Raw genomic sequence first — 27158 nt, forward strand, 5'->3', positions numbered from 1 at the left:
TAGCTGAACCTCCACTCTATTTCTCCCTACTCTCATTTATTCTATTCTCTCTCTCTCCCCTTTCATCCTGGCCCTGTCCAAAAGTGTGTTGAATCTGAGTACCCTCTCCCCCATCTTCTCTCTCTTCTATCACTTATCCTCACCTTCCCTCCCCCCATTCACCCTTATCCCATCCCTTTCTTCTTATTTTTCTCTAGGGTAAGATAGATTTCCTCACCCTATTAAAGTGTGTATGTTATTTCCTCTCTGAGCCATTTCTGATGAGAATGAAGGCTCAATCATTCCCCCTTGCCTTCCCCCTTTCCAGTGAGTGCACTCTTGACGATTTAGACAAGAGAACATAAGAAAGTGTGGTCTGAACTACTGGAAGGAATAGCCTGAGATCACAGATCCAACTGCAGAAAGTCTTATTATTCTCCTGGTCAGTTATCATCTTGAATCTCAGCACCTGGGAAATAGGTCCTTAATGCTTGCTGAATAGAACTATCTTCTCAACAATATGTTCCTATATAGTTTCTTGCATTCTCTTTTCTTCCTTAAGAAAAGTTTTTCAACCCCCTATCTCTAAGCTGTTTTAAAGAAAGGATAAGAAAGTCTAGGGAGTCAGGTCATCACAGCATGTTAGAGTTGGAAGGGAATGTTAGAATTTAGAAGGAGGAGTCTTAGAAATGCAGAACCATGCAGAACCATAGAATGTTAAAGTTCTTACAGATATTAAAACAAAGAAACATTTCAAGCCAGAGATGGTTAGAACATGGAACATTGGAGTCTTAATGGAGTCTTAATATCATGGGGTCATAAATTATTTGAGCTGAAAATGGGCCTTAGAGACCCTTTAAGAGTCTAAGGGGTCCTTAATCATTTTTTTTTGTTTTCATGTTTTTTTTTGACAGGGTAAAGAAGCCTATGGTTTTTCCTCAGAATGGTGTTTTTAAATAATTGAAGGAATTGCTAAATTTCAGTTATAAATGAATGAAAGCAAAGTTGTTTTCTTCCCTCCAAGTTCGAAGATCCTCTGAATTTTATGGCTGTGGACTCCAGGTTAGGAACTCTTGCTCGAGTCTAGGTCCTTTGATTTTAGTGAAGCTCAGTGAGAGAAGTGACTTATGCAAAAACATTAAAATTCTCTCCAGGATCTGATGAAGGCTTGTGGTCTGGGGAGAGAACAGCAAGGGAAAGACTTCTGGGTCCAAGGACTTTGCCTTCTGTGGATGGAATCACAAGGTCTCCCCGGAGGCCCTTCAGAGACAGAATCTTGGGTTGGAGGGATCTTGGAAGTGACCTTAAACGTTCTCCCAGTAGGGTTTCGGGAAGGAGAAGCCCAGTTAGGGGTTGAGGCGGGGAGATGGGGGGGGGGGGGTGTTGAGGAGGAGAGAAGAGAGAAGTTGTTAAAGGAGAAGGCTAATCATCTTTTCCTCCCCCTCGGCCAGGGCGGGGGAGTCTTTCGATGGGTGGGAGGAACGGTCCTACTCTCCTGGGTCCCCTCACCCTCCCAGCAGGGCGGGGCCGCCAGCGACCTAAAGGGAGGAGGGGGCGCCGCTGGAGCTGAGAAGGCGCCGGAGGGGCTCGGGGCTCGCCGGCCTGGGGACTGGAGGGAGGCGAGGGACGGCGAGACGGGCGGGCGGAGCGGGCCGGGGCGGGAGCGGGGGGCCGGGCGGCGCGGGGCGGGCCGGCCGCGGAGCGCCCCCATGGCTGCGGCCGGCTGCGGGGCGGCGCTGGCCCGGCTGCTGCTGCTGCCGCTGGCTCTGGCCCCGCTGCGGGCCGGGCCTGGGCACGCGCATCCCCAGTGCCTGGACTTCAAGCCCCCGTTCCGGCCGCCGCGCCCGCTGCCCTTCTGCGAGCAGTACTCGGCCTTCGGCTGCTGCGACGCGGAGCGGGACGCCGCGCTGAGCCGCCGCTACTGGGCCGCGACCCGCCTCCTGGAGCCCGACACCTTCGCGCTCTGCGCTGCCTACGTGCGCGACCTGCTCTGCCAGGTGAGGGGCGGCCTCCGGGGCTGGCGGGCCGGCTCCCGGAGGGAGGGCGCCGAGGGTCTGGTCCTGCGCCTGCAGCCCTGGGCACTGGGGCAGGTGATGGGGTGAGCCCCAGGGAGAGGGGTGCTGGCACGTCGGGGTCTCTGGAAGAAGCCCCCAGACATGCTCTAGTTCTGTTCTCTCCTTTTACAGTAGGGGAAACTGAGGCCCAGAGAGGGATCCCGAAGGTATAACCCACGATTTAGGAAACATAAAATGTACAATTTTAGTCGAAAGGGACTTAGAATCCAGAGATTGTGCGTGCAAATTCAAAAATAAAACATTTCATTTCCGCAAATATTTTAGTAGGTGCCTACCTACTAAGTGCAGAGCAAATTCAGTGTGTGCTCTTTCCAGTGGGTCACAGCTGCCTCACTGTGTGACCCTGGGCAAGTTCCTTACCCCCCCCATAAAAAAGTTTTTTTTTTTAATTTCCTCATCTACGGTCTAAGAAGATTGGACAAGATGGTCTATAAAGTTTTTTTCTTGTTTTCACAATTTCACTTTCTTTGATTCTAAGAGGATTCTTCCCAGTTCCAACAGTTCTGAATTAATTGATTCTAAGAGAGAGGATTGGGTTCTCCTTTGGTACTCATTTGAGGAACCGAAAGGTTCAATTAAGTTCAATCAATGTTTCTTTTTTTCAAGCACCTACTATATGCAGGGAGACTGTGCTAGGTATTAGGGAAGCAAAGTCACAGCTGAAACAGTCCCTACCTTCATGGAGCATCCCATTCTAACAGGGGTTACAACATGTACACAGAGGATAAAAGAAAGAAAACTGAGGAAAGATATCAATGCCTCCATCTGAGAAAGCTTCAGGGAGGAAGTGGCATCTTCCTACAGTTGAAGAGACCGTAGTTTTGACAAATAAATACAAGTAGGAAGGGCGTTCCAGGAATGGGGGTGGGGTGGAGGGTGGCTTATGTGAAAGGAGGTTGGTGACTGAATTTAGACAGAACAATTAGTAGTTCATTTTGGCTAGAAAATAGAATGCATGAAAGGGAGTAGTAGGAATGAGACCAGAAAAGTGGGAGAGAGAGATGTGGAGAGTCTTATAGGCCAGGCCAAGAGTTTATATTTTATCCCATAGATATTGGACAGCCACTGAATTTTTCCTGGGGGGAGAGGAAGGAATAATATCCAGCTCATATAGATATTTAATATATGCTTATTCACTAATATAATTCATTAGGAATATTATTTTGCCAACTGTATAAAGGATGGATTGGAGATTATTAGTGATAATGGACTGAACTGGGATGGTGATTGTGTAAGTGAAGAAAAGGGGAAGGATCTGAGAGATATTATGGAAGTAGAATTGAAAAGCTGTTCCCAAGTGGATATGGGGATTGAGAGGGAAATGAGCATTAGTAACAATAAGGATGGTGCTCCTTCCAAGGAAATAGGAAAATTTGGGTTTGGGAGGGGGGAAGATAAGATTTTATTTTGAATACATTGCCTTTGAGAAACCCATGGGACATCCAGGAGTAAATAGCCAACACTACATAATTAGCATTCAAGAGAGATAGAGCTGGATTTTTCATCTTTAGCATGGAGGTTATACTTGAAACTTTGAGAATTGAAACTGTCTTCACAAGAGACAGAAGAGAGGAAATGAGAAGAGGAAAAGAGAGGTAGAGGAGAGGAGGGGAGGGGAGAGAAGAGATGAACCTTGGAGAACTTCCATAGAGAGGCATCAGGAAGTGGATGAATTGGAAACCTACTCCAACCTTTCAATTATATTGCCTTCCCTCTGCTAGTTATTTCTTGTTTTTTTTTAATCCTGTAATATAGTTTCCTTTGAATAGTTTTACTTGCATGTTGTCTTCCCTATTAAAGTGTAAGCTCCATGAGACCAAAGACTGTCTTTCGATTTTTGAATCTCCACTGCTTACTGCAGTACTTAATATATGGTAGGCCCTTAATGTTTATTGGTTAATTGGTGACCCAACAAAGAAGCCTGAGATGTTAGGGTCAAGAGCGGAGAGTCAAAACAAAGGGAAGGAAAGGAAGGAGAGACTATCCAGAGGAAGGGTTTAATCTACTATGTTTAGGATGATGATTGATTAAAGGCTATGTGAATAATTGGTTAAGAGACCATTGGAACCTTGTTGGGTTTTGAAATCCAAAGATATATTGTAAGAGATTGAGTAGTATTGACAAAGTGGATAGAGGTGGTCAACAGAGATTTTCCCTAGAAATTTAGTGTGACAGGGTCCTAGGTGTAATAACTTGAATGGATGGCAGAGTTAACTGCAGCTTTGTATTATTTCTTAAATTTTATTCTGAATTTAAGAAATAAAAAATGCATTTCCAAGCATAGTAGAATAGAAAAAACATGAAACAATTGAAACTTTTTAAAGATTGAGTTAGATCTAAGCATGTTTATGGGCAATGGGGAAGGTGCTAAGAGATGTAGAGTGATTAAAGATGAGGGAGGAAATGGTGGATCAAGTTACTGGAAGAAGTGGGAGAGAATGAGATGGAGGGAGAAGTTAGACTAGAAAAAAGGTTCAATAGGCAGCTGGGTGGTGCAGTGGCTAGAGCGCTAGCCCTGGAGTCAGGAGGACCTGAGTTCAAATCCAGCCTCAGACACGTAATAATTGCCTACTGTGTGACCTTGGGCAAGTCACTTAATCCCATTGTCTTGCCAAAAAAAAAATACTAGAAAAAAGGCTCAGGTAGTGGAATAAAAGAAGAGACCCTAGTTGAAGATTAGGGAGGCTGTGAGCTTGGGAATCCAATAGAAAAGTGAAGTCATAATTGATAGCTTTTAATTCCTCTTTAAAGAAGACATCTGTTGAGAGAGGGGTAAGTGGGAAGAAATTGGATCCTTTAGAATTTTGGAATAGCTACAGAGATCCTTGAATAAAGGCAAGTAGGTGTTTATAAATGTTGTTTAATTGAAAGAGTAGAAATGTTTGGGGGTTTTTTTTCCCCTCAAGGAGCAATAAAAGTACAGTGGAGATTTTTTTTAAGTCTAAAGTGCAGAAATTCCTTCCATTGATATAGATTGACTACTCCTTGATAATTTATAGTCTTAGAGGATTGCCACAAGGGGCACTGAGATACTAAATAGCTTTTCCGTGGCCATACAGCTAGTATGTTAGAGGGAGGACTTGAATCCAAGTTTTCCCCAAACCAAAACTTTGTCTCCATACACTGAGCCAGACTGCCTCTTTGAGATTAATTAATTTAAATTTGTAAAGATACCAATTGGCATGGTACTTCCTCCAGTGCTCTTCAGCATGGAACTAACAGAAAAGAATATGGATGGTGGAGGGTGTGGTTCAAGGTTGGGGATTGGCAGAAAACATAACAGTAAGACAGTGGGGTTAGGGGTGGTAGACACCGGATGTAGTTCCTAGTCGAGACTATAGAGGAAAGTGAAGTAGGAGAAAGGGGACAATATGGATAAACAGGGAGGGATGGAGAGACTGGTGGTCACAGTGAAGATGACTAGGTTTAGGAGGAGTCAGAGGGAGAAACAAAAGAAGAGATTTTGATTACACAGAAGAATTTCAAAATTCAAAATAATGGAGCTTGTGGGTTGGGGTGGTGGAGTAGGGCAGGGCAGGGTGTCAGGAAGGAGTAATTAGGAAACCAACATAGACGAAAGGCTGTGCTTCCAAAGTCTTCAGCATCTCCTGAAATATGATTCATAGGTCAACCTGGGTTGGAGCTGGACCCCAAGGACTGTCTTGGAACCAGGGGAGGAAGGCAGAGCTTCCCATAAGCCAGATGTTCTTCCTAGTGGTTTTTACAGCCTGTTTGAATTTTAGAATTTATAAACCTAGAGTTGGAAGGGTCCTTTAAGATATTTTTAGTGAAACTCCTCCATTTTGTAGATGGAAAAATCAACTCCAAGGGAGATAAAATAATGTATATTATTTACTTATTATAGGTACCTAGTGGCAGACCTGAGTCTAAAGCTAGAGTCTAGACTCCTCTTTCAGTGCTATTTTTAAGAAGTCCTTTTGCCTCTTTAAAAACCCACGGTGTTTTTTTTATTGATTCTTTTGTTTTTCACATTATCATCATTTTCCCTGGTATGTCTTCCTTTCCCTCTCCCAGAGAGCCATTCTATATAACAAATAGTGTTTTTAATGACAAAAAAAATGAAAAATAAAAAGGAAAAATCAACACAACCAATCAATACTTTGAAAAAGTTCAAAACCATATTAAATTACCCATGTACCTCTCACCTCCACAAAGGGGCAATTTGAGAGTGTTTTCTCCATCCTATTGATTTCAGTAGGAAAGAATATATGTGTAACCCTTTGGATTTGTGAATTCTGGACTGACAAAACATTTTTTTCATGTACTGTAATCTATCATTTTCATCTTGTTTCTCAGTGCTTCTGCTTCTTCTTCAAGGCAGCTGTAAAAAAAGCTGGTGCTGGTCACCTAGTACCAGGGTTGCAGTGTCTTGGAGGACTGGAAATTTATCTACCCTCACCTGTAGGGGGTGGTAGCTAGGATCATTAGATAACAAATTGAGAGCTACATTTTTTTAAAAAGGTTTTTGCAAGGCAAATGGGATTAAGTGGCTTGCCCAAGGTCACACACAGCTAGGTAATTATTAAGTGTCTGAGGCGGGATTTGAATTCAGGTACTGACTCCAGGGCACGTGCTCTATCCACTGAGCCACCTAGTTCTCCCCCCAGAGGTACATCTTAAAGGTCTCCCATTTTACAGATGGAGAAAGTGAAGCACAGAGAGGTACAGTTACTTGCCCAAAGTCATGTAAACAATAAGAAAGTAGTTTCCAAAATTGGATCATGTGACTGTAAATCTAATTCTTGTGCTCTCTGGGTCATTGAAACTTTTATTCCTTTCTTTCCAGCCAAAGATAAGAAGAGAACCATCCTTTGAAGAACAGTTTTAGAGTTCCAAGTGTGAGATCTGCTCTGTCTTATTGGGTCTTGGAGGACTAGAAAGGGACTATAGTTTAAGCCCTCCCAACAGTGGGGGAAATTGTCAACTATTAAGGCTGAAATAGTACATCAGTGAGAAGTGGATAGAGTGCTAGGACTAGAGTCAGGAAGACTACTTTCTTAAGTTCAAATCTCTTCTCAGACACTTACTGTGTTAACCCTATTGTGCTTCAGTTTTTTCATCTGTGAAATGAGCTGGAGAAGGATATGCCAAACCTCTTCAGTATCTCTGCCAAGAAAACCCCATATGGGGTTATGAAGAGTAAAACATGACTAAAATGACAAAACAAAGACTATTAATTAACTTTCTTCCAGGAGACCTGGATTCAGCTAGAAATTTACTGTATTGGTCTTAAGCTGATCACTTCCTCTCTGGGCATCAGTTTTCTCATCTGTAAAATGGTGGATGATCTCTAAGGTCCCCTTCCAGTTTTTGTATTTTATGACTCTCCTACTAATCAGAAGAATTTAAGGAACATTGAAAAAAAGAGAAAACTTTGGGAAGAAATCAGTTAACTATTGCAGGTAATTTATATGAGGAACAAACACTAGGCATTAGTAGATGTTTGTAGAAGTCCTTGAATGGTAGTGGGGTGGGAGTGGGGCAAGTATTCTCCATGAACAAGGAACTTGATACTTCCCTGACTACTAAGAAAGATGCTTCATAAACCTTATAATAATATAGAAATAAATGTTAGCTATTATTGTGTGCTCAGTCATTTCAGTCATGTTTGATACTTTGTGACCTCATCTGGGGTTTTCTTGGCAGAAATACTGGAATGGCTTGACATTTTCTTCTCCAGCTCATTTTACAGATGAAAAAACTGAAGAAAACAAAATTAAGTGATTTACTTGGGGTAAAACAGCTAGTGTCTTAAGTTGAAAGTTGTGTCCTCCTGATTCCAAGCCCAGTATCCACTGTACCAATTAGCTTACTACTACTACCACCACCATTACTTCTACTACCACTACTACTACTACTATTATTCCTACAATTACCACCATGACCATCACCACTACCACTTCCACTACCAGCACTACTATTACTACTATCATCATGACGACTACTATTACTACAACTACTACCACCACTACCATTACTACTACTACTACTACTAGTACTACTACTATTACTACCACTACTACTGCTGTCATTATTACTACTACTAGTACTACTACTATTACTACCACTACTACTGCTGCCATTATTACTACTACACTATTATTATTATTACTACTATTATTACTACTACATTATTACTACCATTATCTCCACCAATACCACTATCACTATCATTACCACTACTACTACTGCTACCACCACTACTATTACCACCACCACCACTACCATTACTAGTACCTCCATCACCACCATTACTATTACTACTACTTCTACTACGACTACTACCATTACCACTACCACTACCACCACCACCACTACTTCTGTTACCACCAATGCCATACCACTAATACTATCACTACTACTACTACTACCACCACTATCGCTGCTACTACTACTTCTTCTATTACTACCACTACTACTACCATTACTACTAATACTACTACTACTACTACCACCACCACCACTACTACTCAGCCTTTTCATCTGTGCCATTTAACATGGTTCACTGAAGTGGATGGAAGGGAATAAGCACTTAAATAGTGCCTGTTATGTGCTGGGCACTATACTTAGTACTTTTTTTATATATATACTTAGTACTTTTAAAAAAATAACTCATTTGATCTTTTGACCATGTTAAGTGATTTTTCTACTTTTTTTCAAGTATTCCACCTTGAGTCAGAATTTTGTGTTCTCATCTCAGCCTCCTTACATGATTGTGAGTTCCTTGAAGGATCACAGAAACTTAGACTTAGGGCTAGATCTTAGAGATTAGGCCTCTCATTTCATAGATGAAGAAAGTGAGATCCAAAGAGGTTAAGTGATTTATCCCAGTAAGAGGTAGGATTTGAACCCTGGTTCTCTGACTCCTAAATACTTTCTATGTTGCCTCAGGAATTTTTTCTAACATACACACAAGGAAGGGGGTATGTTTCAGTGATATTTATTTTTGTTTTATTTAATTGGGAATCAACTATTTATTCATTGTGCTTTTTGTTCTCTTGTTAAATCACAGTATTTTGTAAGTATGAAATGTTCCTTTTGTCCACATTGAAGAATTCCAGTTCTTCATTTAGGTAATATAGGTACAAGTCAAGTCTCCAGACCAGGCTGACAATCCCTGATTGCTGAAAGTTTGCCAGTTTCTACTGACCAGTGGGTTCAATTCACATAATTAGATGAGCAGTTGGGAATAGCCAACACTGAGAGATTGCAGGAAAGAGCCATGAATCTTGTGGGAAGCTGAATTGGTAGTCATACTGATTTTTTTTCTGATATAGAAAATCATGATCATACAAAGTGAGCAAATAGAACAAATTCTAGATTGGTTTAGGACATAGGATTTTGAGTTGCAGAAAACCTTAAGGACTATTATTTTTTTTTTAATTTTTCTTTGCAAGGCAAATAGGGTTAAGTGGCTTGCCCAAAGCCACATAGCTAGGTAACTATTAAGTGTCTGAGGCCAGATTTGAACTCAAGTACTCCTGACTCCAGGGCCTGTGCTCTATACACTGTGCCACCTAGCTTCCCCTAGGACTCTTATTTTTTTTATATTTTATATTTTTCCAATTACATGCATGAAAGCCTTTCAACATTCATCCACCTGCATATGCATAAGTTACACATTTTTCCACTTCCCTTTCTTCCCCCCACCCCCTCTCCCGCCAGTGTTGAACAGTCTGGTAAAAGATATACATGTATACCCATGTTCCTCATGCCCACATATTAGTCATTTTGTGTGTGAGGAGTCAGGGGCAAGGAAAAAGAAATAAAACCATGGGATAGGAAGGAAAAATATAAGAGAAGTTTTTTAAAAAAAAAAGTGAACATAACATCCATTCAGATTCTGTGGGTTTTTTGGTGGTTGTTATTTGTTTTTTTCTTCTGGATGTGAAAGGCATTGTCTATAAAAGGTCTCCCAGGGTTTCACTAGATCTTTGAACTATTGAGAGTAGTGCCATCCATCAAAGTTGTTCAATTTACAATGTTGTTAACATTAGCAGTGTAACAACATACAGTTGTTCTCTAGGTTCTGTTCCCTTCACTCAGTTTCAGTTCTCTCACATATTCTTGAAGAACTTAAGAAGTGAAGTGAATCAGAAAAAACACTAATTAGAGAAGCTCTTCCTAGGGAAAATATGTTAATTCTACTTTAATGCTCTATATTTTGCTTCCTTTTGACACATTTTCCTTCATAAATCTCGATAGTAGGCTAAACCACAGAATGGCATTTAATCAGGAAGAACATATTTGAAGTGTGACCTAATGTCTCATTCAGGGCAGGAAGAAAACAGTATCTGGTCAACCAACTGAAAGGATGAGCAATGGAGTTGGGGAGTGATGTGAAGGGAAGAAAAATGATCCTATTTAGCTCTTCTTTTTGGAAGGGGTACCATCTTATAGCTCAGAGTTTTCATTATTCCATTTAATGTATTTTTAATTAATTTATTGTATTAGCACTCTATGTTCAGTTCTGATTCTGGGTACTGCCTTTCATTTAGTAGCAATAAACTAGGATACAGGATCCTGTTATAGCTGGGAATCAGCTAGGACCTTCAGTGGATATAGCACAGGACCCAAGTCAAGAAAACCTGAGTTCAGATCTTGCCCCAGCCTGATAAGTCACCTTACTGCTCTCAGACTTACTTTCCTCATCTGTAAAGTGGGAATAATAATAATCTGTATTTCCTAGGGTGTCTTTGAAAATTAATATAAGATAATGTACATAAACCTCTTTGTAAATAGTAAAGAGCTATATAAATGTTAGCTATTATAATATAGTTCCTTATCAAAGGAAAATGATTATTAACATTTCATTGTTAGTTGAAATATAACCCCAGAACATCTAAACATGATTTTTGTTTTAAGGTCTTTTTCTGGGCTATCTTTGAAGGGAAAAAAATTGGACTGGGTCATGATATCATGGTATAAACTGAGTTCTACCTGCATTCTCAGGCTTTTTCCAGAGCATGTTGAGGGATCATGAAATTCCTTTTTCTCTAGTACTTATATATTATGGAAGGGCAGAAAGGGATTTAATAGAATATCCTTTTTATCTGACATTGACAAGGAGAGGGCTGAATATAATTTCCTGTTAAGATCATCTATTTAAGGGAAGATAACATGTTCCTTTTTCCAAAGTGGTGAAAATAAAAACAATATTTTAAAATTAAATAAAATAAAAATACATTTATGAAATACTAAGGACTTTTCCTATAGTAATCCTATGACTTAGTAAGTGCAAGTGTCCTTATCCCCATTTTAAAGTTGAAGAAACACACCCAGAAGGTTTTTTTTCCAAGAATGGTTTGAATTAGGTGGTCACCAAGCTCCCTTCCAACAAAATGCTAAGCTTCTGTGAATCATGGATGATTAGGGATTATGGAGGGTTCCAAAGAAGTTAGATTTGATGATAGTCAAGAAGAAATAAGATGGGGCAGCTAGTATAGAGCACTGGCCCTGGAGTCAGGAGGACCTGAGTTTAAATCCAGCCTCAGACACTTAATAATTGCCTAGCTGTGTGACCTTGGGCAAGTCACTTAACCTTGTTGCCTTAAATAAAAAAAAATTTAAAGGAAGAAGAAACAGCATATAGTAGGACCACACTGGAGGAAGAAACAGGAAATAAAGAGATTAAGAACAAGAAAATAAAAGAAAAAATGCCAATATAAAAATGCAGAGTTAAAACCAAGTTTGAAAGTAAATGAATGGGGGCAATTAGGTGGTGCAGTTGATAGAGCACTGGTCCAGGAGTCAGGAGGACCTGAGTTTAAATCCTGCCTCAGACACTTAATACTTACTTAGCTATGTGACCTTGGGCAAGGCAAGTCACTTATCCTGATTGCTTTGGGAAAAAAATGATTGGTAAAAAGCATCATTGCATGTAGTTGGAAAAACAAGTAAACAAAACATATAAAAAAAGGAAAATAAATGAATGGGACAATTTTGTTACCACTATGATGAGTTTAATATACATATAAAAAAAGTAAACTATATATATATATATATATATATATATTTACCACTTCATATACATCTTTTTATTTTTATATTAAAATGTTTCTATTTGATTTGGTTCATAATATCAAAATTTTAAAGAGAAAAAAAAAAAGAAACATACCTAGGAAGGTAAAAGGATTGAATAGGGTCACATAGAAAGCAAGTGATGGAGCAACATTGCTGTCTTCTGAAACAGGATACTGGACACAGTTTAACCTTATCTTTTTTAAAAATTCCTTTGTCTTTACATTCAGCATTTCCAAATATATCACCAAATATACCACCTATTTTCTATTCAGTGAAACTTTCTTTTAAGAAAAATAGTAAACCAATCATTTTCTAATATTGTATACAACATCCTATACTCATAGTCCCCCTCTTCTCCAAGGAAAGAAAAAAAATGCATCATCTCATCCCTTCTCTGGAGCCAAGATTTGTCATAATAATTACAGTGTTTCATTTCATTTTAACCTTTCTATTTTTGATTATTACATGGAAGCAGATTAACTCTCCCTCTCCCTTTAGAAATAATAAGAAAGCATAAAAAGATCATCTTAGTCTGAATCCTTAGGATTAATCTGAAAGAATCTTTTTTTTAACTATTAGTTTTAAAGTGCCATGTTTTACTCTCTGACCCCCTTTTAATCTTGTAACTCTAAGCAAATTGATTTAACATCTCTGGAAGTCAGTTTCTATATTTGTAAAAGGGGCTGATAGCTTCTACCTTATAGGGTTATTGTAAAGATCAGATAAGGTAATGTAAGAAAGTGATATTCAAATCTTATAATGCTATGTATAAGTATGATTGTTATTATTGTGTGGCCTGAAATGGTCTGAGCTTTACTGGCAGTATAGATATGGGATGTGGGTGGTATTTGTTCATAAGAATGTCTCAAAAACTGAGAAAAGCTTTCATTGAAATTGACTGGTGTAGGGGGGCAGCTAGGTGGCACAGTGGATAGAGTACCAGCCCTGGAGTCAGGAGTACCTGAGTTCAAATGTGACCTCAGACACTTAATAATTACCTAGCTGTGTGGCCTTGGGCAAGCCACTTTAACCCCATTGCCTTACAAAAAAAAAAAAAAGGAAAAAAAAGAAACTGATTGGATTGATTTGTGTGTCTGGAGATTTCTTGTCTCCAATTCAAGTTGACCCCCTTCTCGATGGATTTTGAAATATGATACAGCTTGTAGAAAGACCCCATCCTTGTTCCTTAATAAGTGATTCCTTCTGATCTGCCCCATGCACGAGACATTTAGAACATCAGTCCTTGAGACAGGGACTTTTTCATGCTTCTATCCTCTTCCCCCCAATCAAAGGACTTCACACAAAGTAGAAACTTAATACTTACAAAATGATGGTCCTCAGTAATACTATGAGATTGTCCTTAACAACTGATGAATCCATCAGTTGGCTTGCCCCTTTGCTTAATAGTCATTAGGGAACTATGCTTTGTGAGTTTCTGTCTGCTTAAAAAAATTAAAAAATAAATAAACTTAATGCATCAGGGGCCCTACATATTTGGAGATAGATTCTTTGGGAGTCTATTTCCTGCCATATGGAGATCAGGAGGACTTGCACAGGTCCTGGTTGCCCTCTCTCAGCCCCTTAAGATGATGTAGTGTAGGGAGCTATGTAAGTTACAAGAAGGGACAGTTTAGGGATCAGTCCCTTGTTTGGAAATTCCCAATGATGTGGTTCCTATAATGGGAGAACCTTTTCATTTCTCCCCACTCCACTGCCACTCTGCTAATTGAATCAACTAGATGAGCTCGCACCTGGTGGGCCTTCAGTTTTGTGCTTCATTTCCTGAGTGGATGAGTGAAAATCATTCTTTTTTTTTTTTTTAAAGGTTTTGCAAGGCAATGGGCTTAAGTGGCTTGCCCAAGGCCACACACTTGGTAATTATTGTCTGAGGTCAAATTTGAACTCAGATACTCCTGACTCCAGGGCTGGTGCTCTATTCACTGCACCACCTAGCTGCCCTGAAAATCATTCTTAAGATGTGTTTGACTCATTTGGAGACACCATTATGAATTTAAGAAATGTGAAGCCCTAAGTCTCATTGTATTTGAGCTGGCTAACTGAAAAGTTTCTCTATCAGAGAAGATGGCCACTGGAATTCTAAACCTGGATGTCTGTTTTAAATGCCTATGTCTCCTGAATTAGTTAGATAGTAAGGAACTGAGGAAAAATGGGAAAGGCCTAAGTAGTAATCCTTTTAACTTTTATGTTCTGATGGGATTTAAGTATTAGCCTAGCAATAGATTGTCACAATCCACTTATATTAAGGAAAAGAATCTTGTTTTAAGTCATTTTGTTAATATACACTGAGATTTTTAAACTTAGCATTTGTGTGTGTGTGTGTGTGTGTGTGTGTGTGTGTGTGTATGTGCAGGAGTAAATTACCTGTCCCATATCTGATTCATATTATCCATTGAGTACCCATTTTCTTTTGCTTTTTGGAGAAATCCTGGGTGGGAGCCATAACCTAAGCTAAAAGTGAAGTCATTTTTGGATCAGGAGTTTAATGAGTATGTGAAAAGGAAGCCTAACCCCCTCTCCTTAGAAGACAGACTCCCTTAGAGGGGACTGAACCCTGTCCAAACCACCTCTGTGGACAGAACAGGGAGTGCTACAGGACCTCACCCCTTGTTTGCCCAGTAGTGTTTCCTCTATTTAAATGAATAATTACCAATGAAAGCAATCAAGAACATTTGAACAATAAGTAATAATATATTAAATGTTATGCCATAGTTTAATAAATTAATCAAAGAAACATGTTTACTTCCTATCTTATCCTGAATTTTCATTACTATTGGCTTTTAAAATATATGCATATATATATATATACATCTATATATTTTATATATGTGTGTGCATGTATGTATGTTTGGTTTTTGATGATCATTGTAGAATATTCATAGTCTTTCCATATTCTTCTTATTACTATTCAGTTACATTATATGTCAGAATTTATTCAGAATGAAGTTAGGAGGGTCTAGGTTCATGTTCTATCTCTGACTTGTTATGTCTAACTAGTTTTTGTTATTGCAAATAAAATATCTATAAATTAAAATCATTTCCTGTCCTTCCCTGTGCCTCTCTCCCTTAAGAAAGTGTTCAGAAAATCTTGTCCTAATTCTTTCTTTGTCTTTTAGGCCCAAGGTTTGAGGCCAACTTGTAGGACAGAAGGCACCCAAGACTTTCCCCAGGAGAAAACATAACATGGGAAAAACATAGTCAAACATGAAAAGCAATCCAGTAATAAATTTATTAAGCTCCATTGTAGAGGTCTCACTGAGCTTGCTGTCTCTCTCTTCCTCTGACTCCTTTGCAATAATAGTGAAAAAGGACCTCCCTATCAAATACCAATTTAGAAATTTGAATTCTCTCCACTTTTAACTGCTACTTGGAGATTTATTTTTTTAAGCAAAAGGTTGATGTCCATAATATGGCTATGGGCATCAGCCGCTCCCATCATGGTTTCATAAATCAACTAAAATTGCTTCCATAATTGTGGAAATACCTCTCTTCAGTCTCCTTATCCTGATTGGCCCCAGAGAAGAATGGGTAACTGTGCAAACAGATTGCCATCAAGTAGGAGAAACACTTATAGATAGGACCAAGAAGTTGCCATTTGTCCCAGCTGGGTTTTTTTTTTTATCACATCATCCCTTTATTCTGTGATGGGACAAGACTTAAAATCAAAAAATGGAGAAAAAGAGTTACAGCCTCTGAGTAGTCCTTGCTTAACTCACTTTCTTTTTTTTAAATTAATTTTTATTAGAGATATTATTTGAGTTTTATAATTTGCCCCCCAATCTTACTTCCCTCCCCCACTCCTCACCCTCCATGGAAATCAATCTGTCAGTCTTTACTTTGTTTCCATTTAACTCACTTTCAAAAAGCAGATATGTTCAATAACTTGAACCCCACCTTTAGAATATAAAGTGAAATTGAAGCTGGCCTTTTTTCCCCCTAAGAAACCATCAAGAAGGATGAGTGAATATGTCCATAAATAACACTGCTGTTTGTTCTGAGTGCCCATCTTGATTTGTCTCTGACGAGAAAATGAAGGTCAACTTTTCGCAATAGGTCTAAAAAGCATGTCTTCACTGTGTCAGTTATGATGTGGAAACAGCAGCATCTGTTGAAAGACTTGGCAAAGGTTCTCAATCCCAATCAAAGGCGTTGTCATGGTTACTGCTTTTAGAGGAAATGGTGCTAACAAGTGAGTCAGTATGGTATAGTAGAAAAAACACTGGGACTTGAAGAAACCTGAGTGTGAGTACTGATTGACATTTACTCACTATATGGCTATGTACAAAAATCATTGTATCTCAGTTTCCTCATCTGTACATTAGAATAATAATAATAATAATAATAATACATTTTTAAAGGTACATTTTAAATTTAGCACTACAGAAGCAAAGTTTCATGCATTTTAACTTTCTTTTGCTCTCATATTATTTTTAGAAATGTTTTGAGGACACTTATTTCTTTTCTTTTTTTTGGCAATACTATCAACCTACTCCTTGACATGACTTATTTCCTCCTCTCCTCATATAGAAACTCTCCCTTATAACCAATAAAACAAATTCACCCAATGGCAATGTCTGCAAATGTATACTTTAGTCTGCACTTCTAGTTCATTATCTCTCTCTACCATAAGATGGGAAACATGTTTTATAATCATCTCCTGAAGTCATATTGTTCATTACATTGATCAGAGTCCTTAAGTCTTTCAGAGCTGTTTTCATTGTCATCCACTGTATACATTATTTTACTATTTTTGCTCACTTAGCTTCCCTTCATTTATATATATCTTCCCAGGTTTCTCTGAATACAACTTCATAATTTCTAAGAAGGCAATAATATTCTATGACATTTGTGGTGCAATTTATCTAGTCATTCCCCAGTTGTTGGACACCTATTTTATTTCCTATTCTTTGCAACCACAAAAAGTCCTTCTTTGGATATGGATCCTTTTTCTGTCTTTGACCTCTTGAAGTATTTACCTAGCAGTGATATAATTGGATCAGAGAATATAGACAATTTAGGGACTATTGAGTATAGTTCCAAATTCCTTCCTAGAATGTTGAACTAATTTACAGATCCTACTAACAGTGCAATTAGTATGCCTATCTTCCTATAATCACTACAGCAATCAGAATTTTATCATCTTTCTTCTTTTTTCTACCATATATATGAGGGCTCTGCCCAAACACCTCACAAGATTTTTGGGGGTTTACAGGTCCCAAATCACTGGCTCTCCTTGATTGACCAATAATGGGTTTCAAACTAAACCCATTTGTTCATTGTTTGGTTTAGAGTGAATGCAGATAATTGTTTCTGTTTGGGGCAGAAATCCTGAAGATCTTCCCCTCCCAGATTGATTTTTCTTTTGAAGTAATCCTTTACCTCTTCTCCTCTCTCTTAACTTCACTTAACCTTAATGGGCTTTGTCTCAGTCAAACTGTAATCTGGTAAAGACCTAGCTTTTAAAAGGCCAAGGTTTCCCACTGCATCCAAGGCCTTCTCCAGTCGCCCAATCCACATCTGGCCCCTGAACCCAAATGGTTACAGAGGAGAAAGTGAGGCAGATGACTTTTCACAGTATTCCCTCATTCAAATCCAATTCATTTGCATGTCCTGGTATCACCTTCCTGAAGTGATGGTCTTCTTCAAGAACAAAAGGACAAACATCAATCATCTCTGCCAAACTGATAGCTGTCAGGTAGAACCTTATTTTAATTTTCTTATTATTAGTGATATAGAGTACAATTTTTATGTGTTTGGATGTATCTTGTGTTTCTTTCTCTTGAAAATAGTCTATTAAGCTATTTAATTATTGGGGATTGGCCTTTGTTTTTGTATATTTATATAATTTCTTTATATATCTTGGATATTAGAGCTTTTATCTTTCTTTTATTTTTATTTTTATTTGTTAGGTTTTTGCAAGGCAATGGGGTTAAGTGACTTGCCCAAGGCCACACAGCTAGGTAATTATTAAGTGTCTGAGGCTGGATTTGAACTCAGATGCTCCTGACTCCAGGGCCAGTGCTCTATCCACTGTGCCACCTAGCTGCCCCCAGAGCTTTTATCAAAGAAATTTTGGGGCAAAATTTTTTCCTGAGTTAGTTATTTGGAAAATTAACTGAATTCCCCAGAAAGTAATTGATTTTGTTTTTGCAAAAACTTCCCAAATTTTTGTAGTCACATCTCCCTTGTTCAGTAAAGAACTCCTTCCTTATACATAGTTGTGAAAGACATCTTTTATTTGTTTCTCTAATTTGTTTATGATATGCTCTTTATATGAAGGTCATAGATCCTTTTGGATCCTATTGTGGTATAAGAAATAGTGGTATAAATATAATTTTTGTCAGAGTGAATATTTACCCTCACTGCCAATATCTTTCATTTTGTGGAATTCTGAGTCCATTTTTCTTCTTGGTCTTGTTTACCTCATCTGATCACCTTTTTTTTTAATCAAAACCACTTTTTTTTTAATGATTTCTACTTCAAGGTTTAGATCTTTTATTGCTGAATCCTCTTTCCTATTTTTTCATTTTTTCCTTTTTTACCTTTGACTGTATTATGTTTCTCTAGATAAATTTTTGGTTTTAGTTTTTTCTAGTTCTGTAAAGGAAACTTTTGGTAGTTTGGTATGGTAACAAATCTGTAGTTTAGAAAGTCTAATCATTTTTATTACATTAGAACATCCCAACCATAAGTAATACACATCTCCCAATTATTTATCTTCCTTTATTTCTATAATGAGTGTTTTTTTACTTGTAATCATATAATTCTTATGTGTATGTTGGTGGGTAGAATATCAAATATTCTATACATTCTCTAGTTATTGTGAATGTGAATCTCTATCTTTACCTGCTGAATTTTATTATTTGAATGTGTTTGGTAATGTCTAGAAAGTCTAAAGATTTTTGTGGAGGAAGAAAAGGAATGTTGATAATGTGGTGAGGTCCCCATCCTCTTATCCCTTGATGTATAAGATGTACATAGATAAGTACAAACATAATAAAGATATAGATCTGGTAGGCATTAACAATCAGGAAAAGGTCACTTGAAGGAGTTGGCCATTAGGATGAACCTTAAAAGGCATTTAGGGATTTCAGTAGAAAGATGTAAAAAAGGAGAGAATTTCAGCAGAAAGAACAGCACATACAAAGACAAAAAAGACTGAATCCCATAGGAAGAACAAGTTAAATGGACCTATTAAGTGGTAATGTGGCAGGCACGGAGTCTGGGAGGAGTAATAAGTAATCAGTTCAACTCAGATCTGAACAGGAATCTCCAATATTGCTGACACTTAACCTTTCCTTGAAGACCTTCCCTAAAGGGGAAATAACTCTTCACTGCTTAGTAGAATGTTTTTTCTTCAAAATGAAATTTTTATTTTTTTTCAATTGCTCTCCATCATTATGAGTTTTTCCCTCTGAGACTGAGCTGAAGACTTTAATTCCTTGTCAATATGATAACCCATCAAATAGCTAAACAATTAGGTCCTTGTTAAGTCTTCTTCAAGGCTGGACATTCCCACTTCTTTTAACCCATCCTTATATGATCCTTAGCAAAAGTGGATCACAGAACCAAACATAACTATTGCACATAGTGGTGATGGGGGATCTGACTAGAATAGGAGACAGAGAGGTTTGCCTACCTTTTCCCAGTTGTTTTTCAGTGATTTCAGTCACATCTGACTTATCGAGACCCCATTTGGAGTTTTCTTGGCAAAGATACTGGTGTAGTTTGCCATTTCCTTCTCCAATTCTTTTTACAGATAAGGAACAGAGGCAAACAGGGTTAATTGACTTTCCTAGGGTTATATAGTATCTGAAACCAGATTTGAGCTCTGGAAGATGAGGCTTCCTGACTCCAGGCCAGCACTTCATCCACTGTCCCCCATAACTGTTTTAGTTAATTAATGAAGCCTAAGTTTGGTTTATCTATTTTTGCAGCTATGTTATACAGTTCATGGAGTCAAAGAATTTCAGGGTTGGAAGGGACCCCCAGATACCATTTAGACCAGCCTGAATCTTATTATAACCTCCTTAAATAGTATTCCCAAGGCAATGAGGTTAAGTGGCTTGCCCAAGGCCACACAGCTAGGTAATTATTAAGTGTCTGAGGCCGGATTTGAACTCAGGGCTGGTGCTTTAGACACTGCGCCATCCAGCCGCCTCCTCAAAGAGCCTTTTAAGGGGAAACTCACTACCTCCCAACACAAATTACTTTCTTCCATTGGCATTTTGTAGAAACATACATTTTAAAATTGGAAGGAAACTCAGTCCAACTCTCTAATTTTGCTGATGAGGGAATTGAGGCCCAGAGAGATTAAGTACATGATTTAGCCAGTTATAGGTCATAAATTGCAGAACCAGAATTGAAACTCCAATCCCCAAGTCTAGCTCTCCATTCTTCTAGGATTCTGAACTGCCTGAATCTTTATGAAAGTCAATATTGTGCTGTAAGGAGAATTCTCATTCTGAATCACACTTGATGATGAAGTGGGTCTGCTTATGCTGTGTTTTCAGAAGCAGCTTTTACAGTGGGCTGGTATTTCAGACAGTGATGCTACAAAGCAGAAATCTAATGAAGTTGAGATACTTAAATGTGACTTTAAAAGTTGAGTACTGGGGTATTGTGTCTATTGTTTATGCATTGAAGCCAACTGGCTAATTTCCCATGGATGAACAAATGCCTAGAGAATGCCTTTTCTTTATTATTTAACTGAGCAATGCTGGGAATAGGCCTCCAAATTAGTGCTGATCCTCAATCCTCTTCACTCTCCTTCACTATCCTCACAGGTGACATCATCATCATGTCTTCCCCTCACCCTATCCTGTTCATTACTATGAATCATTTTTTTAAAGTCCATTTTCCAATTCAGAAAACTGAAACATGCAAACTGTCTCATGCTGGGGGGATTCTGCCTTTGAATATGATGTTGAGAAAATATTAAGAAAATGAGATAGTAAGGGAAAGTATAGTGGGATAAATTCAGAGGTGTTCTGGTGTTTAACAATTGACTTATCAACAAAAAAAATGTGCACCTTGCTTTTAAGTTTAATCTGTGTTATTAACAGTTTTCCTTAAGTCCAAGCAATCAGCAAAACAATAAACCAAGCACAGGTTTATAGTAGTTGTTGATTTCCAAGGTGTAAATTCTCACAATGAAAAATTTAGCAATCGACTGGGAGTTGGCCCCAGCACACTCCTGGAAAATAACATGGTCAACATCCACTCTGCATCAGCACATCATATGGAAAAGAACTGCTTTTAGTAGCTGAAGACATAGTTTATACTTCTAGTTCTACTTCATTCTACTTGTGTGACCATGGACAAGTCTCAATCTCTGGTACAAAGATTCCTTCTCTATAAACTGAGTGTTTTGATGATCTCAAAGTTCCATTCAGTTTTAAATTTGTGATCTTTTTCTGAACATTTATCAAGCAACACCTGTTTGCAGAACGTAGTGCTAGGCTTTAGGGAACAAATAGATCTTTAAAGCAATATGGACCTTGGTCCTTGTGGATCTTACAGTCTGGAACTCACAGACTGTGCTCGATCTGGACTGAAATCTTAAAGAGCATGTAGAGCTGTTCCCTCCTCTTTTATGTAAGAGGAAACCAAGGCCATAACAGATAAAATAGTTTTCTCAATTTCATGAGCTTATAAGAAGCAAAGGGATTGAACCTGAATCTTTCAATCATTCTATAATACCTCATAGCTTCTCTGGTCTCTTTTTAAACTTTTATTTTAATTCTCTCCCTCCTTTGACACACTTTCCCCACCAATTTAGATGGAGTCTTTATTAAAAAAAATATTTTTATTAAAAAATTCTATTAAAATTTTCATGAGGTACTGAAGGTGATTGTTGGGGGAGGGAGGGGAGAATTGCTGTCTTATTCTTATTGAGATTCTCTGAGATTCAGAGAGGCTCAGGACTGACTTCCAATAGTCAACTGGCTAGTAAGTAGTGGAGCCAAGAATGGAACCTACATTCTCTGATTCTTGCTCCACAATATTGAGATTGACCAAAACTCTGGAGTGGTTTTAGTTTTAAATTTCAGGAACAAATTCTATCTTGGAACATATTTCTCAGCTAGACTCACTCCTCCTTTTCCCTCTCTCTCCTTTCTTCCTCTCACACTCTTGTATCCCCCAAAAGACATCCCACACTTAATGAATCACTATCCTTGTAAAGTTTAAAGACCCCTTCTTTTGTGTTTCTTTTAGTAAATAGAACAAAAGGCAAATAGCAAAGCAAAATAAGTGACCAGAAAACTTCCCTGGTGAAAAGGAAATATTTTGCTTGGAAACTTGGGTGACCAGGAAATATATTTTATGGAATCAATACTCCAGTATAGCACAGAAGGAGCCAGTATATAAATGGACTTGTCCTTAGAGCTAAAAAGGGTCTAAGAGGTCATCATGTTTATCCCTTTTATAGATGGGGAAAGAGAAGCTTGCAAAGTTGAAATGAATTTCCCAAACTGTTGCCTGGGATTTGAATTCAGTTCCTGTGATTCAATTCAGCTTCATTGTACCCTGTCCAGTACCAGGCCAAGGAGCCCACATGTAAAGAATATGTCTGGTTTGTAAACACTTGTAAAAGGACATAAATGTAAGAAATATGTATAGCCAGGGCAGTTTAATACGAGGCACTGCCAATACCTTCAAAGATGAATTTGAACCCTCTGAGCTGCTCTCTGCTGCCACCTGTTGGTCTACAAATGCCATGGTTCTTTGTCAGATCTTTTGTGACCTATTGCTACTTCTCTAGAGTATCTACCTCTGCCTCTACTCCAGGGGAGGGCTCTAAACTCTTCAACCATATCCCAGGGCTATTGTAACAATTAGGCAACCAGCAAAAGATAACAGAACCCTAACAGGTCTCTATGTGACATAAGAGTGCCAGACCTGGAGTCAGGAAAACTCATTTTCCTGAGTTCAAATCTGACTTCAGTCACTTGTTAGCTGTGTAACCCTGGGCAAGTCACTTAACCTTTATGCTTCAGTTTTCTCATCTGTAAAATGTTCTGGAGAAGGAAATGGCAAGTCACTGCAGTATCTTTGCCAAGAAAACCCTAATAGGATAATGAAGGGTCAGAAATAACTGAAAAACAACTGAACAGCAACAACACTTTAAAAATAAGTCTAACTTTTGAATTATTTTTCCTCTTGTTTCTGGGGTTCTCCCATTCAAATTCTCATCTAGGTAGTCTGAAATTCCTTTTGATTCCAATAATAATAATAATACCAATACCAATATAATTATTGGTAATATAATATAATAAATATAATATAAAATAACAAATACAACAACTATAATGGTACTTAGAAAGCAATAATAACTTACATTTAAGGTTTGCAAAAAATGTTTCCTATTTATGTCCTCATAGCACCTTGGTGAGGTGGGTAATATTATTTCCGCCATTTTACTGAGGTGGAGTTACATAGCTAGTAAATATTTGAGGCAGGAGCCACACTGAGGTCCTGTTGATTCCAAGTCTAATACTCTGTTTATTAAGCCACCTAATTCCTCATATCCATTGGTTCTTAATCAGGATACTTATCAACTCATATTGGGAATTCTACTTAGCAGAACTAGAAAGAAACCAGGGTGGAGAGAACCCTTTAACCTTTTTCATAATGATCTTAGATACTATGTATATAGTATGTATACTATGCAACACTAGTGAAAAGACTGGTGAACCTGACAAACAACTAAATTGGTGAGTTTCCATCAAGAAAAACTGGTAGAGGGGGTGGCTAGGTGGTGCAATGGATAGAGCACCGGCCCTGGAGTCAGGAGTACCTGAGTTCAAATCCAGCCTCAGATATTTAATAATTATTTATCTGTGTGGCCTTGGGCAAGCTACTTAACCCTATTGCCTCGCAAAAAAAAACTAAAAAAAAAACAAAACCAAAACTGGTAGACAGTGAGAAGCACTCCTGAGAAGAAGCTAGGCTTACTTTTTTAAAACTGGAGAAAAATTTATTTAGTTTCATTTAGTTCTTTCTTTAGTCCATCTACTTGTTTTATAAATGAAGAAGCTGAGGAAATTAAAATGACTTGTCTCAGAATCTCCCAGAGCAAAATTTTGGAGCAAGAACTTCTTAAGTCCAAAACAGAGAAGCCAAAGGGGGATTGAAATAAGACTGAATCCTCCTTCAAATACTTGCTAATTAGCAATTCGAAGTACAATTGTGTCTCTCAGTCTCAATTTTCTCATTTTTAAAATGAGGATAATGATAATATATATATGCATATATATGTAAAACCTTACAGTGGTGTTGTAAGGATCTTATAAGACAATATATGTAAAATTTCAGTGTTATACAGTATAAATATTATTTTTAATTCTAGTATATCAGAATGCCTCACTATATTTTCTGTTTTGAAAACTATCAATTATTTAATAAATTCCTCTTGAAAGAAGGGAATTAAAACCTAGAGATGACCAAATTCTTTCTTATCAAAGTATGACAAATATTAATTTGACAAATTATTGTTTTTTATCTTATTTTTATTGATGTACTGTGTTTTCATATCACTTTCATTTCTAAAGCATTTCTCCTCCTTATTATTATTATCTAATAATTAATCTTTTATAACAAATATTTTTTTAAAAAAGGAAAAAAAGCATTCCTCAAAAAACCAATTAATGCACCACCTCTGACAATATGTGTAATAGTTCATGTCCACAACCACCACTGCAAAAAGGAGTGGGAAGTGTATTTAGCTAACTCTTCTCCAGAACCAAGTTTGGTCATTATAATTAAATAGCATTAAGTTTTAAAACACATCCCTTCTTTATTCATTATTGTCACATATTTATTATATGTTTGTATAATTAGGCATATGTAATTGCATGTAATATATATGTATGCACCATATGTGTCATAGTGTCATAACATACACAACAAATACAAGAATGGAAACAAAACCCCTAAAATCTATATATAAAATATTTGTGCATATAAGTACAAATCACATAGATAAAGAACATTATATAAAGTTAAAGATGTATATTTAAATACACCCATATTATGTTTTCTATATAAATATCTAGTTTTCCTCATTTTATTATCCTCTGATTCATTTTATGTCTGATTATTTTTGTGAAATTTTTATATATGTTTTTATTTTTATTTTTTTTTTAGGTTTTTGTGAGGCAAACGGGGTTAAGTGGCTTGCCCAAGGCCACACAGCTAGGTAATTATTAAGTGTCTGAGACCGGATTTGAACCCAGGTACTCCTGACTCCAGGGCCAGTGCGTTATCCAATACGCCACCTAGCCACCCCTTATATATGTTTTTAAACAGTAATATCATATCATATTCATGTACCCAATTTTTCATGTACCTGTCTTGAGTCAATGGATATTTACTTTGCTCCTAGTAGTTTGCTAATACTTTTGGGTTCAATGACTCCATCCCTAAAGGAATGGGACATAGGCTGTCCTGTGACAATCACAGAGGGATCTCTCTTTTTATAACTGTCCTCCTTTATAGGCTGATCCTTCACCTGGAAGATAGTCATCTACAGAAAAAGCTGAGAAACAGTTGATAAGGTATTTCTTGTTCCACAACTCCAGTAGAAATACCAGGAGCAGAACAGATCTATACACAATGTTTATCAAACTGACCAAGGCCTTGATACTGTCAGTCATCAAGGTTTGTGCAAATTGTGGGTGAAATTTGCTTGCCTAGATTTTATCAGTATTGTATATCGGCTACATTATGGCATACTTGCATGGGTTCTGGGTAATGGTCAGTGCTCTCACGCTTTCCCAGTCAACAGTGGAGTGAAGCAGGACTGTGTACTTGCTTTCATGCTTTTTGACATGATGTATTCATTGATGTCATCTGGCACTTTCAATGAGGATGAAAACATCATTAAAGTCAGCTAGCTGCCAGCTAATTTGAAAAGGCTACAAACCAAGACTAAAGTGGAGGGAGAGTTGGTGTGTGACTTTTTGTTTACAGATGATTGTTACTTAATCCAACCTTTGAGCAAAGTATGGATCGATTCTCTGCTGCCTGTGCTAATTTAAGACCTAACAATCAACATCAAGAAAGCACAGGTCTTTCAGCAGCCAGCACCACACCATCCATATGTGGAACCATTGTTAGGGCAAATGAAGTAGTTTTCAATATAGCAGTTAAGCTCACCTTGACAGTATAGTTTCAAGATCTGTGCACATTGATAATGAGGTTGATGTGCACATTGCCAGGGTTAGCTCATTGTTTGGGAGGCTCCCAAGAAAAGTGTGGGAGAACAGAATTATGAAGCTGCTTACCAAACTGAAGGTCTATAGAACTTGTGTTGACCTCATTGATATATTCCTGTAAATCCTAGACAATATACCAGCATCATGCCAGGAAACTGAATTGCTTCCATTTGAATTGTCTTAGGAAGATTTTAAAGATCACCTGGCTAGACACTGAGGTCCTTTCTTGAACTGAACTACCCAGAATTCAAACTTTATTGCAGAGAGTGGGACCTTGATGGGCTGACCACATTATTTAAATGCCAAAAGTATGTTTGTCTAAAGACTATTTCATGGAGAACTTAAACAGGTAAGCATTCATATGGAGGGCAGAAGAAGCCATATAAAGATGCTCTCAAGATCTATCTAAAGAACTTTGGAATTGATTGTGAGACATGGAAGACAATGACACAGGACCATCCAGCATGACATGCCTCCATTAAAGAAAGTGCTACATTCTATGAATAAAGTAGAATTGTAGCAGCTCAAAGGAAATACGAGATGCAAATTTAGAGTCATCTCTGCTCTGGATGTTCATGTGGACTCTCTGCCTGGTAGAGCCTTCTGGGTTCATATTGGTCTGAAAAGTGACAGTTCTACTCACTTACCTTGACCCTCAACATAGTGGTGTCATTTTGGTCCTCTTCAGGAATGAAGGACAACAACCAATCAACCAAGTACTTTGCCACTACAATTGCTTTTTTAAATTTCTTTTTTAACTTATTTTTAAGGCTATGGAGTTAAGTGACTTGCCCAAGGTCACATAGGTAGGCAGTTATTAAGT

General features: G+C 38.0%; 1 protein-coding gene across 1 annotated transcript in view; it reads left to right on the forward strand.

The window, feature by feature from the left end:
• Window positions 1-1683: 1683 nt before the first annotated feature.
• Window positions 1684-27158, forward strand: part of HHIPL1 (HHIP like 1) — a 111428-nt gene continuing 85953 nt past the window's right edge. Inside the window, exon 1 of the mRNA XM_074213062.1 lies at window positions 1684-1976. Within this exon, the coding sequence (XP_074069163.1) occupies window positions 1689-1976 (288 nt within the window). The 5' untranslated portion in view covers window positions 1684-1688. The remainder of the gene's footprint in view (window positions 1977-27158) is intronic.

This window comes from Macrotis lagotis, chromosome 1 (assembly GCF_037893015.1).
Source record: "Macrotis lagotis isolate mMagLag1 chromosome 1, bilby.v1.9.chrom.fasta, whole genome shotgun sequence".
Classification (NCBI taxonomy): Eukaryota; Metazoa; Chordata; class Mammalia; order Peramelemorphia; family Peramelidae; genus Macrotis; species Macrotis lagotis.